This window comes from Rhinatrema bivittatum, chromosome 10 (assembly GCF_901001135.1).
Source record: "Rhinatrema bivittatum chromosome 10, aRhiBiv1.1, whole genome shotgun sequence".
In the NCBI taxonomy this organism is placed as follows: domain Eukaryota; kingdom Metazoa; phylum Chordata; class Amphibia; order Gymnophiona; family Rhinatrematidae; genus Rhinatrema; species Rhinatrema bivittatum.
The window spans coordinates 68,812,641-68,830,349 of NC_042624.1; the positions used below are offsets into that span (position 1 = coordinate 68,812,641).

A 17,709-nucleotide genomic window follows, 5' to 3' on the forward strand; every position below is an offset into this window, starting at 1 on the left:
CTGTCCTTACCTGATATTCTAGTATTTTAAATCCTGTGCGTAGATCTACATGCAATCATACACGCGTGAATATGGGGCCAAGTGGAGTTGTTTGAAAGTTACTCCTCTTAATTTTCCACATTTGAAGGAATCATAATGGGGGTAGATTTTCAAACCAGCGCGCGGGTGTACGTGTGTGCACGCTACCTGGTGCGCACACATGTACACCCGATTTTATAACTTGCGCGCGCAGGCGCGAGCAAGTTATAAAATCAGGAGTTGGCGCGCGCAAGGGGGTGCACACTAGTGCCCCTTGTGCGTGCTGATGTCCACGGGCTTCCCCTGTTCCCTCCCCCGTAACCTAATCTTCCCACCCCTTCCCCTAATCTCCCCCCCCAGCCCTACTCTAACCCCCCCAAAATTCTTGTCAAATGTTTTGTGCCTGCCTGGAGGCAGGCGCAGGTTGCGCGCAGTGGCAGCCTGCTGGCACGCGATCCTCAACACAGCAGCAAATGGCTGCTGTGTCGGAAGCCTCTGGCCCCGCCCCTGGACTGCCCCTTTTTGCAAGCCCTGGGACTTACACGCGTCCTGGGGCTATAGGCCCGGTGCGCATAACCTTTTGAAAATCTGCCCCAATATGAATAAAGAATGTTCACCTATTTGTATAATTTTTTTTTCATTTTTATGGCGTCTAGTGACAAGTATTAATTTTTTTTATAAGCCTAAAGCCGATACTGTTTTAAGCTAGGACAATAAGGTATATTCCAGAAATCAAAGGTGGACAATATTACTCAGAATACCTTTTGTGTGAGAGTTTGTGGGTTTAACTTATTTCCATTAAGAATTTTATTAGTTTAGTAACTGCAGCAGATTTATTTGCAGAAGCTAATGATAAACTAAAAGGATCTTTCCATCTACTTGAATTATGAAACAGAACTGTACTATGATGCACGATGTGTTTCTACCGACATCACCTTTACCCTAATACTCACCTGTTTCATACGTGTATTTATTTGACATGGGATTATAAAAATATGAGCCCAAATCATACTGATCCCGCCAGAGTGGCAGCAGAGCAAGTTTGTAGGGCATTTCAGCTGCAAAGGAAAGAAAAAAAATGATAGAAGCGAAAACAAGCAGAAACTGTTCCTTCTCTTTTTTAAGTTTGACCTGCCCTGTTTCTGGTGGAATATCCTGATTATGTTGCTTTGCACTGATATGCTAACTGAAGGGTAAAAAAATGAATTCAGGGACTTGAAGTGTCTGGGCTGTGTGGGGGGTGGGGGGGGGGGGATGCACAGTGCTGGAAGCAGACAGAGCAGCAGCAGCAGTAGTGCTAGCCAGCGGGGGCTATTCTGATCCTGAATGAACACACGCTCTGTGCTGCCCTGTCCCCTGCCTTCCTTCTTCGTCTTAATTCTGATGCCTGCAGCCTTCAGACAAAGAAATCAGAGCTGCCCTTGTTAAGTGGGCTCCATTGCTGCCAGCGGTCCAGGAACCTGCAGTGGTTGGCTAAGCCTGTGTTCCAAGTATCTTTGCACTGCAGGAAGGAGAGGAAGAGAAAGGCAGGAAGACTGGCTTAAGATGGCTTTCACCAGGGCTCTCAGCATCTTCTTTTCCTGTTGGATCTTGGCTGCCTCTCTGGAAGGCGATCACTCCAAAGACCTGGAGTGCAAGATGAAAAGCATCACCGTGTCGGCACTCCCTTTCCTGCGAGAAAACGACCTGAGCATCATGCACAGCCCCTCCGTCTCGGAGCCCAAGCTGCTCTTCTCTGTCAGGAATGATTTTCCAGGGGAGATTGCAGTGGTGGATGACTTGGAGAACACCGAGCTGCCCTTCTTTGTCTTGGGTGAGTCCCTTGCTTCCGTTTTGCTGTATTCCGGTTAATATTTATGTACACAACCCACCCAGATCCCTCTCTCATCCACCTCCGTCGTGTTAAATAATCAACACCAGCAATTAAGGATGGAGAGAGGCTGTATCCCAGGAGGAAACTGAGAAGGTTATGACTGCAGATTGCCTTCTGAGCTCTAAGAATCTTGCACAGTAGTTTTCCTGATGCTCCTTCCATAACCATATCAGCAAGAGAATGGCATCTGAAGGGATGTGTATGTAGAACATATTCCTATAAATGGTATATAGTGAGACTGCAATAATACCCATCTTCACATTAGTACCCTATTTGTACATGCACATTGTTTAAATTCTGTTGAATCTCCTGGATAAAGAAATTTTAATGTAATCCACATGTAATCCAGCGAGGGTATTAATTGCTGGTTTATATGTAGTGTATCATGTTTAACCTACAATATATGCAGGTATATTGCAAATTGATGCTTAATATACACAATGGGTATAAACAATGAGAAGTGTGGGCTGTGTAGATATAGAATTGCACATGCTGATATCCATTTCTCCTTATCTTTCAGTAGCAAATGAAAAAAAAGCTGACAATTGCCAGGGTTTTATTATGATTTTTTTCTTTTTTATCAGAAAGCATATTGGCCACATGAATCTCTGTGCTATAGAATAAGCTCCTCCATGCAGAGACCAAGTGCAGAAAGCCCCAAGACCACGTTGCCATAGTAACCTGCATCAGCCTGTGCAGGCCCGACCAGCATTTTTCTCTCTTTCTCCTTGTCATACCGAAATGCTCATGTAATAGAGAGGGGTCTCTCTCACCATCTCCATGCACTGAATACTGCATATCTGCTATGAAAGGATTCTTAAAATTAAGGCAGAATCATTTTTATGTTTGAGTATGAAATGCATATTCAGCTTGATCTATCAAGTGCTTTTTCCATTGTATGCTAGGGAAACAGGAAACCCTTAGTAAATCAGGTCCAGTATCTTTCTCAGCATCATATTCTGTCAGTTGGTCATATCTTCATTTATTTAATTCTAGGTCTTGGAATAGGAATATAGATTCCTTTTCCAGCACAGAATGATGGACTTAAGTTTTATCTGCTACAGTATGATCTTTGCTCAAATTTTAGAAGAGCAGATGAAGTACAAAGAACTGGCAATTATTTAAACTTAGCTCTTCTTTTATTGGGGCCTATAGCCTGACGACTGCCCATTAAAATATTCCTTGAAGTCTTTGCAGAGTTTCTGTTCTCTGAAAAGGGGGAGCAGTGGTTCTTCTGCATTCTAGCTTAGTGTTGGGGGATTCTTGGGTTAGAGACAATGCAGTTACAGTCAAAGACAAAATAATTTTTTTTTGTTGTTTAAATCAAAACTGTGATATCAGACGGTGATCACTCAGATCATGTGATATGAGAACCCTCTTCAGAGCAGGGGAAGGTATTCCTGTCTATGGATTTAACACTGACCATGTGGAGTGGATGTTTAGAATGGCTTGTTAAGGCTGCGCAGAGTCTACAGGCCAATGTTAATTTGGAACAAGAACAAAAAAAACAGGGACTGTGCAGATAATGTAAGATGGCTAGATGGCTCCAGGAAATAAGTAATAGGTTGGGCAGTCCTGGTTTTATCCCATTATATCTACAGATTTAAAGTTCTAATTGTGCTAAGAAAATCAGGAGTGCAAGTCCATAGGTTCAATGGAATGAAATCCAGGACTTTCACAGGCTGTCCCTTATGACACAGAGCTATCTGGTCTTCCTAAGCTAGCACACACATACTGCAATTCTGTTAGTCTATAGACTTCTCCCATGTTAATTGGGAACCATGCACAGGCAGGACTTGTGCTAAGGTACAATAACTCAGGGACATGTTATTAATTTGCAAAAACATTAATGCAGACCTAGGGCTGACCAAAACGAAAAAAACAAACCATCCTGAGAAGTGCAAGAGCAGTCCTTTTTGTAACAACTATGCAGAGATCCAACAAATGCATTTCACGTATAATATAATATTAATGATGCACTTGGATTCTGATTGACCATAGCATTATAGGGAAATTCAGTTTTTTGCTTTTTCACCCAGAACTCAACCTATCCCATCTTTTAAAAGAGAAACAGTTATGATACTTAAATTGGAGCTTGCATGTTGACTATAGTTTCAACAAATGACATGGAGGCATTAATATCTGTTACACAAATGGGTGATTCACCCAAATTAATTTATGCCAGAAGGAGGTGAACAACAGACAGGCCACTGGACACAACATCAAGCTAGGTTGAGAGAACCTTGCACAAATATCATCTTGGAGTGAGTTTCCTCACTCCGAAGGTCATCAAATCTTCACAACAGACCACTGTTCTGTTCTACATCTCACGTTGAATGTCAAAGTGGCCCCTAACCCCCTACACTAATACCTAAACCTCACCTCGAGTTACTAGGTGGGCCTCCCATAGGGATACAAATACCTATCTAGGGAGAGGACATTATGTCTAGGCTTCTCTCTCTCTCTCTCCAGCAATTGTATGCAGGAAACACATCAGGTCTGGAACTTATTGCAACATCTGAAAATGTTATCACAATAAACTGTGTATTAGCATAAACATCACATTCAATACTTATTTCATTTTGATAAATCCAGGCCTTAGCTAGATAGGTAGAAATATTAAATCATATCTGGTTAAGTTAACCAGATAAGTTAGATGTGGTCCATAGCAGGTCCAAAGTTAACTGGATAAATGTATTGTCATTCCGCTGAATATCCTGGGTAAGTCTTATCCAGCTAACTTACATAGCCGGATAGATTTTAATATTGGCCCTGAGATGTTTACATTTTTCCCAATATCAACAGTTGTAAGTTTAGCTATTCACTTCAACAATAAAGATATTTACTCAAGACTTAGTAAGAACAATAATGCCAAATAGGAGGAAGAACCTATATAGACACTCGATTAACTCTCTCTGCTCCTTCACCAGGCCAATATCCTAATACTAATTCATCCAAATTCATATGTGCCTTTTATACTGTATGAGCTGGATAGCACCCATGGCCTGCTCTGAACCTCTTCTACATCACTCAAAACAACAGTCTGGTCAAACTCTTTCAGTAAACATTGACTTTATTTTCCTACAGTCTCTGAAATAGCTCAATTTCATGCCCCTGAGGCACCAAAGAATTCAAGGCATTAAATACAGGCTAGCACAAATCTTATGCTACAACCAAATGCCTCACAGCACCATCTCTGCTATAAACCTTAGGCTACAACCACCATCTAATAAAGTAGGCCAGGAGAGAATGTGAGAAGAGACTTGCCGTGGGGACAAAAAGTAATCATAAATGATTTTTCAAGTACATATAAAAAGGAAACCTGCAAAGAAATCAGTTGGTAGCCAATGCAATGAAATCCAAAGGGGAGTGGCTCTGTTTTATTTATGATATTCTGTGACCAGCCTGGTTGTTGCACTTTGGAAAATATTAAACCTAGGTAAGGTTTCTTAGGGAGCCCTAAATATGCCATGCTATAGTACTCAAGATGGGACAAGGTCACTGCCTACAGGACCATTCTCAATTCTGCACACTGAAGATTAGGCTTTAATCCACCCCCTTGGAATTTTATGATATGAAACTCCAAGAGAGTAGACTTGGGAACAATGTTAGGAAATATTTCTTCATGGAAAGGGTGGTGATGCATGGCATGCCCTCCCTGATGAGGAAGTGAAGACAAGAACAGTAACAGAATTGAAAAGGGCATGGCATAAACAGAAAGGATCCCTATTGGATAGAAGATGAAAATGGGCTAACCTGTGGTAGTGCTAAGTATAGCAACAAAGGAACCTGGAATCAAGTTTTTATAAACAAAATGTGCTGCATAAAAAAATGAGTCAAAAAATTGCAAATCCAGTGTTTTAGAGAAGTCCCATAAATCTCAGCAAGCCAGTCAGTGTGCCCTGCATCGCACAGGTCACTACTCACTCATGATGTGGGACATTGAAGGCAAGAAAAATGTATTTTGTTAGTAATTTTCTATAGCAATTAAAAACGTATTAGGAAAACTTAATTAACAAAGTCCACTGATCATTAACCAGCTTTGCACTATGAGGCTTATTGCTCGAGAAATTACTAACAACACAACTTTATGATGTCTATTGTAAATCATAGACCGGGTCATTCATCAAACCGCAATGTGCCGGTATCGCATTAGGGCCATCGTGGTGATACAATGCAAATTAGGAGAAAGGGGAGGAGTGTGGGTGGGGTTTGAGCAGAATTATGTCACGGCAGCGCTGTGGGTAATAATGTTTTCTACATTATCACTGGCAGCACTGCGGGAAATAATTACACCTTTTCCCATGGCACTATGGGTGCAAAACTGTGCGGCTTGGTTGTAACCATGGCGGGCGAAAACACACCGCCATGAGGTGGCCAGCTGCACAATTTTTCCCCGCCCCTTTTTTTCATGCGGCTCATCATTCTGCTATAAATATAGCAGAATGATGAACCTAGGCTAGAAATAGCTCCTGAGGAAGCATTGGCGAAACATCGGCCATTGTTGGGCTTTTGGTTAACGATCAATGGATTTTGTTAAAGAAGTTTTTATAATACGTCTTTATATAAACCTCCCATACCAAAACAACAATAACTTCCAGCACTCAACAGTAACAACTGTACATACACTTTGAAAAAGCAATACTGCAAATATTACTCCAGACACTAGAACACCAATACATTTCCTAAAGGGAAAAGAGAGCAAGCTGGACTGTGACAGATCCTTACATGAACACTACATGCTAGTAGAATATTGCATCTCAGTCACACATGCAGCATAAACAGACCCTTACCAAATACAGAATAAAGAAACTGAAAAAGTAAAATATAAACATGTAAACAAAACCCAAACTGTAAACCACATTAAGCTATACTCTGTATGCAGTGCAACAAGGGATAAACCGAAACACTACCATTCCTTTTAAAATATTAAATAATAAAATCAAGAAACATAAAACCACTATCCTAACAGTAAAACCATACTAATAAAAAGAATAAATATTTAAACACTTTTGAATAATATCCAAATCTAATAATTGAAATGTCACATAAAAATTTTTAAGTTCCCAAATGTCAGTAAAATATTTCCAAGCAGCAGACACATCAAACAATAGTTAAAACTAATAAGGATTAAAAATCCTCTGCTCTCCATATCTGGGAACTTTTGAATCCAGTTGACTTGAGATTGTTGTGGATTAGTCAGGTTGTATTTTTTTTCTTTTACATCTCTTGCAAGCTTCTTCTCATATTCTCTCTTGACCTGTCTTAGAGCTATTTTACATGTAACTTACCTGTGTTTATGCTGTTGCCTATTTTCCTCACTTAGGTCTGTTTTGTATTTTCTGATTAATGACCTTTTGGCTTCAGCTGCTTCTTTTACCTCAACATTAAATCATGCTGGCATGCTAACACACAACCCCTGCATAACTCTCTGAAAATTACTTCCTAAATGTACTTATCGTCCCTCTTCTCTCTCTCATATTCTCTTCTGTTCATTTACCTGATCTCCTCTGCTTTGGCTCTTTCCATTCTCACATTTTACTTTCACATTCTTCAATCTTTTATAAGAAAATAACCATAATAGTGTCACTAGTTTGGGTGAACCAAACCCACAGCGTCTTGTTGCTAAGCTCTTGCTGCTATTCTCTGCTTTGTTGGAATATTACCCTCTGGATTTTTTTTACTTGTGGAAGAACTTTTCTAACAGTCCACATTGGTGCAAAATCCACTGGTACTTTTTACCCACAGACTTTGATCCAATTTTCAAAGCAAAAGTGTACGTATACTTTCACTTAGAAAATTTCCAAGGAAAACTACATACACACATTTATACTAGCTATTAGTGCATGAGGCTGGCCTCTTAAATAGGGTCTATTCACTAGATGGGCCCTTGGAGAAATTCTGATAGAAATGCATTTGGCCTCTACTTTTGGAGTTGAGAGAGGCACACTATTGCGGAGGTTTCTCAAGAGGATTTATATTTCTCTTTAAGTGGTGTTGTGTGGGAGAATTAGGGCACATTCCTCTAGGGGGTTTGTGCCCTAGATTAATATAAACGGGCACACAGCAGATTTGAGAAAAAAGAACAGGAGAATTTGGCTGGAGGGTTGAGTGAATTCAGGGTGGGGGAGTTTCTCTTTCCTTCCTTGTAGTTAGTGTCCAGTGTCTAGTAGGGCCATGGCTCCAGGAGATGCAGAATACACTCCTGAGCAGTTCTAGCGGACACCTATGAGGAATCATGGATTGTAAGCATGGGGAACTCCTTCCTGATACCAGAGAAGATGTTAAAGGATGTGAGAGTACTGAAAGATATTTTTTCTGAAAAGGATGTACTAAGACCTAGTCCCTATGCTAAAGGGGAATAAGAGAACGGAGTTGATGCTATATTAAATGGGCTTCTTGAAGGAAATGTGTTTTGTTGTTGTCATTGTTGCTGCCATTAATCCTGTAAATACCTGTGTACCTGTGTACCTTGATAAATCAGTGATTTTCATCAATTTTACTCTTGACTGCTAGTAATTCCAGAAAAGTAAAATAAAAAGTTTTGTTTGAAGATACCTTTTCAAGTGAGACACTCCTTTGTTTAAGGATGTGAGTTCTACAGAAATGTTATCAGTTGTGGAAGAATTTGGGGAGCAGATGGAGCAGGTTATAGAGGGATAAGCCATATTTGCTGGAGCCTTTCCTGTCCAGCATGGTAAATATAACCCTTACCTCTGAGCCAGGTCCACTACACCATCTACATGACCATTTTTGGTTTTGAATCCACATAGAAACTGATGCTCAGCTCATAAACAGGCATCAGACCCTCTATTATTTTATGTGCCCCACCAGGGGGTTACATGTGGGTGTTTTTTGTGAGAAAAATTATGTGCATACTTTAAAAAATCTGAATGTATGAGCATAAGTTCAAACCTCTCCTCAACCCCTCCCCTGGGAATATCTTTGCTTACTATTGGATGAAATTATGCATATAGTGGCACTATGCACATAAGTATCCTTGATATAAGAAGGAAATTCTCTAAAAGCCCTTTTCCATAGGAAAAACATTTTCACCCACAGAAAAGGCTTCAAAATTATCCTCTTTGAGTGCATAACTCTGACCTTCAACTAAAAAAATACATATTGGCTAGATTCATCAATTTCTATCTCTCTTTATATGTATTAGGAATATGCAGAGTCAAAAAATTCATTTTAGTTCATTCATTTTGTAGATCACAATCATTCATCAGGTCATTTCAAACAAAAAACAATTTTTTTCATTTATTTTTTTATTTTCTTTATTCATTTACCATTATAGACAATGGGGGAAGCATTGCACCCTATATAGGGCTTCCAAAGTGGGCTTTTCTAATCATTTCTACTGAACATGGTGGGTAGACATCATCAGAAGAGTGAAGGCATGCCAATGCATCAAAACAATGTCAAATTGTCACCAAAAGTGTCAAGTAGAGCCCAAGGACATGCAATTGGGTAAAATGGTACCAGTAGTGGTAGTTCTCCAAGGACCTAACAGAGAAGCAAAACAGCAGTAAGAGTGGCCAGATCATCCCAACAACAGTGGCATGAACCCTCCAAGATTTATGAAAGAGGCAAAATGGCACCAAGTTGGTATGAAGAGCTCAAGGCACCATGAAGGGGAACAAAGCACCAAAAGAGTAGTAAAACACCCCAAGACAGTGAAAGAGGGTCCATGCAAGTGAAAGAGTTGTATGAAGACTCCAAAGCATCATGAGCAGCACAGAGTAGCCACCCAGAGTAGCAAGAAAACACCAAGTTGAGTGGCCTTTTCTGATTTTTTGTGAGTGCTATTAACCTTTTGTTTATGCAATATGGTTTAATGTCTGTTTTAAATGTTTTATGAATGTTTTTTATACACCACTTTGATCATATTAATAGAAATTTGCAATATACAAAAATTGAAAAAGAAATAAAAAGAAATAAGGCACCAAATGAGGGGTAAAGGGCATCAATTAAAGTGGTAGGAAGCCCTAGGCAGGGAGAAGGCAGAGAAAATCCCTAGAGGAGCCTGATGTCATTTCTGTATCACATCATTAGGTGAAGGAGTTGGTTGTTTGGGCTTGGATTTGGTTTTCACTGAAAGCTAAGATGCTATTGATGAGAGTCATAAAATACTCTTTAGCCACTAGCTGTTTAATATCCTGTGATTTAGGAAATCCAGGATACAATTCTGCCTCCATTACATGAAAAGCAGTAATCATGGAGGAGCACAGTCCTGGTTATGGGTGCTATACTTCTACAGCCCTTGCTTTTGTATGATATACAAAAACCAGATGAGACCAATACTCGTAAGAATTGTAAGGGAAGAACTGGAAGAACATATCCAAGAGGATATGAATCCACACAAGATAGCTGACTGGGTAAGGTCTGTATATAGGATTGGATGGCCAGAGCAAGACCAAGAGTCGGCAAATAGCATAGAAAAACGGGATTTGCAATGCTCCTCACTGTATGCCTTGGGGGTTTTGACAAATTTGTGCTGTTTGTGATTACCTGCACTATATCTTGGGCATCAGCACTCACCAGTGTATATTAGCTCTACAATAACCACAGTTATACAAGAAACAGATTGAACCATAACTGATTTAATAAGCCATTTGCTGTATTAACTATGATTGATTACAGGACTCTCAATTTGGGAACATATTATCCTGGTTTTGTCAAGCTTTCATTAGCTTCCGATTAAGTACAGGATCAAGTACAAAACAGCCTTGCTAGTCCATATCCTGTTAAGTTTACCAACTGCTACTTGGATTACATCCTTGTTGGAGCACTACTGTCCTACTAGAGTATTGCGCTCTTCACAAATGGCCTTATTTGAGGTTCCCTCTTTCCATCAAATTCATTTATCCGAGATTCTCAAGTCCACCTTCCCTGTAGAGATCCCTAATGCCTGAAATCTTCTACCTCATTATTTAAGATTATTGTAATGTATAAAAACCTTTAAAAAACTGTTGAAAACCTTTGTTTCAACAAGTTTATTAGAAAATCTCACTGGTTTTAGTGCATTACTTCTTATTTTTGCTGTTAGATACATTATTTTAAGTTTTTTTAATGATTCTTTGTTCTTATTGTTTTATTGCATTTTAACTGTTTAATTGATAGGCACCTAGAGGCATTGTATGTTGGCAGCATATAAATAAATAAACCATAAACCAAACCACATATACAGTGTATGTGTGCTGTACGGTATGTGCACTCAGTGCTGACTCCTTTTCCACATAGAAAAAAACTGTTAGTTAAATAGAACCAAAAAGATTAGCAAGATTCTTCTTCTCTTCAGTCTATCATGTGCTACCTTCACTGCTGCCCTATCTAAGAAACTCAGACAAGACAGAAACATAAAAAGCAGGATCACTGCTAAAATCTCCATATTCTTATCCTGACCCTCTCCCAATGAGAAAAAACAGCAGAGCTACTGCATGTGTCTTTCTGGCACAGTGAGTGAGACCACTGCAACAGAAAAGATCAGAAGCTTTTCATTACCATTACCAAATGCCAAATTTTCTAGAATTAAAAAAAAACAAAACTCTGAGAGAGTTTCTCCAAACATGTCTTTCTTGACCACCTGATAGAGAGGAAGTACAGAGTTTCTTGCACATGCTCAGAGTTTACTGTGGGAGTAAATCTGTGTCACTTGATCCAGATAGCAGCTATAAACTAGATAAAAAGATGCTGCACCATGATTTGTCCTCTTTCTTATCTCCTTGCCAGCTTATCCTGACTGTGCTTTGACAAGGCTGTGATGTCACCCAGGCAAGAGTTGGTTGCTATAGTTACCAGTTGTTGTTTTTTACTCAGTAGTATACAGCAATAGATTTAAATGTGCCATAGACTTAAATAGGAAACAAGCAAATGAGAAAAAACGTACCCGCCCACTTACTAGACATCTGTTCTGGACGGCTTACAGTTTTCACATACACAATATAAAAAAATAAAATAAAATAAAATAAATCTTCAAATGCTGACCAAGAAAGAAAGGTGGTGGAATTGCTGTTATTTTTCATTCTTCACTTAAGATCAAAGAATTACCTACTCCTGTAACCCATTTGAAGGTACACATTCAGTTATCAAATCCCTTTTTCTACAATTAGACAGAAAATCAAAGTTTAATTTACTTTTATTCACCCCCACCCCAATCAGCATTTCACACCTCCATGATCTAATTACTTTCATAAATGACTTTTTACAGAAGTTCTCATTTTCTTACCTTGGGAGATTTCAATCTGCATGCAGATCAGTTCACTAAACCTCTTGAAATTATTTTTTTCTCTGAAACATCTGATTTACCTCTCACTCAATGGATGAATATACCCACTCGTGAAGTCACATGTTAATTTTTTTTTCTAAGAATAGATCATTTCTTCCTCTGAGACTTTCAAGTTTACACCGTTAGGGGTAGATTTTAAATAGGTGTGCACCAATTTTATAATATGCGTGCACTGGTGCGCAATTTCTGGGACACAGCAAGCCTTATAGCGAGACCCACTTTCAAGAGGATTTTGTACATTCTTTCGACATTAGGATTAGAAGCATTCAGGCAGACTTTGATTCTGATTCTTTGTCTTCTTCAGTTCTTTCAACTCTAATGCTGCCATCTGGCACAGCTAACAACAGTGTTATCACAAGTGAACGTTTTCGCTTTAACACCATCAGACCTCCTGGTTTAGCCTTAATGTTGAAGCAAATGAATCCTTCATTTTCCATACATGACATTTTTCCTTTCAAACTCATTAAAAACATGAATCTAGGACTTTGGTCCTCGTTAGCAGCTATTATCAATACCAGCTTAGCATCAGGTATCTTACTTACTAGTTTAAAAGTAGCCAGTGTTCGTCCAGTTTTAAAGAAGTCACATTTTGATTCTACCAAACCAGAAAACTACAGACCAATTTCCCATTTGCCCATTCTCTCCAAAATCATTGAGAAAGTAGTTCATGTACAACTCACTAACTTTCTTGATACAAATCTATCCTTACACTCAAGCAATCAGGGTATCGAAAAGGCTTCTATACTGAAACAACTTTCACTACATTGATTACTTAAATCAGTTTACATCTGGATAAAGGTCTGTGGTATGTGTTGATTTTCTTGACATGAGGGCTGCCTTCAACAAGATATACCATCAGCTTCTTCTTAATTGTCTGACATTTGCATTCAAGATTCTTCTCTTCTACACTGGTACAGTGTAGAAGAGAAGAATCTTTCTACACTGGTACAGTGTAGAAAGATTGTCCACATAAATGTAACACTTTCTACACTGGTACAGTGTAGAAAGTGTTACATTTATGTGGACAATTTAGTTACATTTATTTATTTATTTATTTATTTATTTTATTTAGCATTTGTTTATATACCGAGGTACAGCTGACAAGGCCTTCACTCCGGTTTACATTACAACGAACCAGTTACATTTGAATTCATAACATTAAAACAGTGATTGAAACAGAACATTAACTTAATAAAAGTTAATAAGTACATTGAACATTAGATAAGAATGTATGCAACGCTTGAGGTTGACGGTTGAAGCCGTTAATGAGAAGGAAGGTTTCTGCAAGTCGGGGCGAGTGTCAGAAGGATTGCTGGAATAAAAAGGAGCGAGAGGTGGATATGAAAAGGATTTATGCTCTGTTATCAATGGGTGCACAGTCATTGTAAGACTGTGAGAGTAGCCATTCTTTAAGTTCTTTTTTAAAAGATTTAAAATTTTCTTGTGAATTGAGGTGTAGAGGTAATGAGTTCCATAATTTTGGACCGACTATAGAGATGGCTCTATTTCTGGTGGAGGAAAGTTTGGCTTGTGGTAATGAAGGGACATCCAGTTGAATTTTATATGTAGATCTTGTTGTACGTGATGATATATGCAGATGTATAATATTGTCCAGGGCAGTGAAGTCTGCTTTGTGAATTGTCTTGTGTAGAATTGTGATGACTTTGTACTCTATTCTTTTTTTAACAGGTCCACATAAAAAATTTTTATGTGGACAATGTTCATGTTCTCACAAATCTTGATATTAAAAACGGTGAGTCCCTCACTAAATGTAATCACTGCCTTTGATCTTCTAGACTCAGGCAATCCAGAGAAATCGGAGGCCATATCATTTGCCAGAAGCAGCATCTCTTTAGATTCACCTTCTCCTATGTTATTGTGAACTACAGTATCTCATAGTAACATAGTTACTTCCTTAGGCATTCAACTTGACTCATCCCTGAAATTTTCTTTTTATGTCTCTCTGTTCAATGTTCCTATTTATTCTTACACTGTATCAGATGATGTAAACATTTTTTAGACATTCATGGCTTGAAAACACTTAACTCGCTCGCTCATACTCAATAGGCTAGACCACTGGAATGCTGCTATCTTGTATGGTCTTACTTCTAATCTTGTTTGTAGACTTCAAACAGTACAGAATACAGCTGCTAAAATTGAGGGCAAAAACAGCCACAAATGCACAGGAGCTATGCAAATTTTAAATAGCTGGGAAGGGCATTTGTACATTAATGTATGCATGCCCAGAAAAAGTAAGTGGTAAAGGAGCAGGGCATGGGCATTGCAGCACATAACCCTGCAGCCAGCATGTATGTTGCACACATAACTTTCTTATAGATCCTCAGTAAGAGTCCAGTGAACATTGGTGGAGGGAGAGAGAGTCTCTTTATAAGGCTCAGCCTGACACTCAATATATGGACCATTGTAAGGGGGGGGGGGCACTTTGATTCAGGGTGAGTTTTCAGGAGATGGGCTGGGGTTAGGGAGGGTGTTGTTATAGACCCAGTCAGAGGTATTCATTGTAAAATTGACATCATGAAAGAATTTTAGACCTTATAAGTGATGAAAATTCTAACAAGAGGAGTTGATTTGTACACTGCAGTCTCTGCTAGCTGTATTGTAGAAATCAACTCTTTTTCATCACTTATAAGGTCTAAAGTTTTTTACTGATATCATTTTTACAATGAATACCTCTGAATGTATCTGTAACAACACCCCCCTAACACCCCTTACAATGGCCTATGAGTGTCAGGCTGAGCCTTATAGTCTCTCTCTCTCTCTCACTCTTCCCCCGAGCATGCATTAGATATGCATGTAAAGCTGCAGAAATACACACGTGAAGAGATTTTTATAACCTATTGCTCGAATTTTCGAAGCCCAGTGTGCGCAAACACCAGGGGATACATACATGTCTGGGTCCTGTGCTCGCCGAGTGAATTTTAGAAAGGGCCCGGCCACAGCTTATCCCCCAGTATGCGCAGAAGTGCCAGGCCATACAAAAGGGGCGGACCAGGACAGTAGCCTGTCCCGGGGAAGTGCGCACGGAAGTTACTTCTGCTTGAAGAAGCAGTAAGTATTAAAACAAAAAAAATTAGCCTAGCTAGGTAGGAGTTAGGGGTCAGGGAGAAAAGGGAGGAAGGGTAGTCAGGGGGATAGGGAAGTTCCCTCCCAGTTTGTTCCTTAATTGGAGCAGGCTGGGAGGGAACTGGGAAAGGCCCTGTTGCGTTGCTGTGTGTTTCTTTTGAAATTTCCCCCCCCCCATTGCGCATGTTAGAGCACACCGGCCTGCACATGCATGCGCCCATACAATAGGATTTTATAACACGTGCGTAGCGATGAGTGCATGTTATAAAATCAGCGCATCCATGTCCACTTGCTGGGAACCACGCGCACATGGACGCATGTGTGGGGGTTTTAAAATTGACCCCTATGTGTATACTTGATAAAATAGCACGTATCTTTGCGCATAGCGAGATACGCGTGTTTATGGGCGCATGCAAGGCCCTTTTAAAATCTACTCGATTATTTTTTGCAGGAAAAGATTCGATCATGTCATACCTCTACTCATAGAACTTTATTGGCCTCCAATATTTTATCACATTCAATTTAAGATTGGCTGTTTAACATTCAAAGCCTACCACTGGGATATGTATTTATTTATTTATTCTCGGTTATTTACACTTTCGAATAATAGAAGGACTAGGGGGCATTCCATGAAGTTAGCAAGTAACACATTTAAGACTAATCGGAGAAAATTCTTTTTCACTCAACGCACAATAAAGCTCTGGAATTTGTTGCCAGAGGAGGTGGTTAGTGCAGTTAGTGTAGCTGGGTTCAAAAAAGGTTTGGATAAGTTCTTGGAGGAGAAGTCCATTAATGGCTATTAATCAATTATACTTAGGGAATAGCCACTGCTATTAATTGCATCAGTAGCATGGGTTCTTCTTAGTGTTTGGGTAATTGCCAGGTTCTTGTGGCCTGGTTTGGCCTCTGTTGGAAGCAGGATGCTGGGCTTGATGGACCCTTGGTCTAATCCAGCATGGCAATTTCTTATGTTCTTATGTTCTTATTTGAAAATTCTTGTATACCGCCTATAGAATTGTAGTGGATCTAAGCGGTTTACAAAGAGCACATACATAAAAATATAAACATAAATTACAATACAGCATAAAATGGACAAAATAAATTCAAGTTGGAATAAATTAAGATAAAATGGTTGAGGTTAGGGGAAGAAAGAGTAATAGTTCAGAACCTTCAGGTTTGCCATGTGCCCTAGAGCAGAGGTGCGTCTTAAGTGCCTTTTTAAAATCTTTATAATTTGGGATAAGGCGAATATGGTCTGGGAGAGAGTTCCATAATATTGGACCAGCAATTGAAAAGGTGTGCCTGTGGGTTAGGTCCAGTCCGGCTGTTTTTTTTGTTGGGACCTCTAACACACATTTGTCCATGGATCTTAGTTGATGGGGTGGCCGGTGCAACCTTAAAATGGGACAAAGCCGAATGACTGAAGGATTATAGATTAAGTTGTGAATAATGGATAGCACCTTGTAATGAATGCGATAGTGTATAGGAAGCCAATGGAGCCTAATCTTCTTGTCTCATACTAGCCCTCATGCACCTTCTGTTCTTCCCAAGAAGAATTACTTGCCCGTCCCTCATCAAAAATGATCAGACTTGAGCATAAGCAAGACATTTGCTTCAATTTCCAGGCTCCTGGCTCAAATTTAGGAAACTTGTTAAATCTTTCTCTTCACACAAGCCTTTCCAGATTTGTTCTCCTGCTGAATTATATAGTAATTGACTTTTTTTTTAACTAAATGTTCATTTTAAGCGTTATGTCCCTTATGGGTTTTTTTTTAATGATTTAATTTTAATTTTGGTTTTATATAGTTTTAACTTATTTTATATGCACTGTACATTTAAATATTTTATATGTTTTTAAATACACATAGCCTTGATTTACACATGTAAAAATGTGATTCATCAATACAAATAAATATTAATAATCATAATAATGAAAGCACATCCCTTATATTTTTAGAGATATCTATAATTGCAGATACAGATAAATGTAAGTACGGCTATTGATATAATAATGGGGAAGATATCAGATGAGGATGTAACCTAAAACAGAGAAAATTCAAAATTATAAAATATATTTTTAAAACTTCCTGAGTATAAGAAATAAATCATACATATATACTTATTGTTTACAATATGGACAGACCCTTATTACCAAAGGTGAGTCAGCTAGTTTCTAAGACAATGTTCATTCTTTGGCACTGCAAGATGAAAGGATGATTGGCACTTGAGCTGCATTACTTGGCTTCTGTTCTGGACAGAGCTGCAATACAGAAAGGCAGACAAACACCAATCGATAGGAATAAAAATTGCATTTCCATGAATCTGACCAGAATATTTTCTTGGACAAACACACTCTAGATGAAGACAATAAGAACACACAACAATTGGAAATGCTGATCTCTATTTTAAATGAGAATTGTTAAAATAATTGATAAGATTTGAT

The 17,709-nt window shown here is 38.9% G+C and overlaps 1 protein-coding gene across 1 annotated transcript in view; it reads left to right on the plus strand.

Moving 5' to 3' along the window:
• The first annotated feature begins 1,563 nt into the window (after positions 1–1,563).
• The window catches only part of ASTN1 (astrotactin 1), a 587,016-nt gene continuing 570,870 nt past the window's right edge, over positions 1,564–17,709 (plus strand). The window contains exon 1 of the mRNA XM_029617649.1: positions 1,564–1,831. Within this exon, the coding sequence (XP_029473509.1) occupies positions 1,564–1,831 (268 nt within the window). The remainder of the gene's footprint in view (positions 1,832–17,709) is intronic.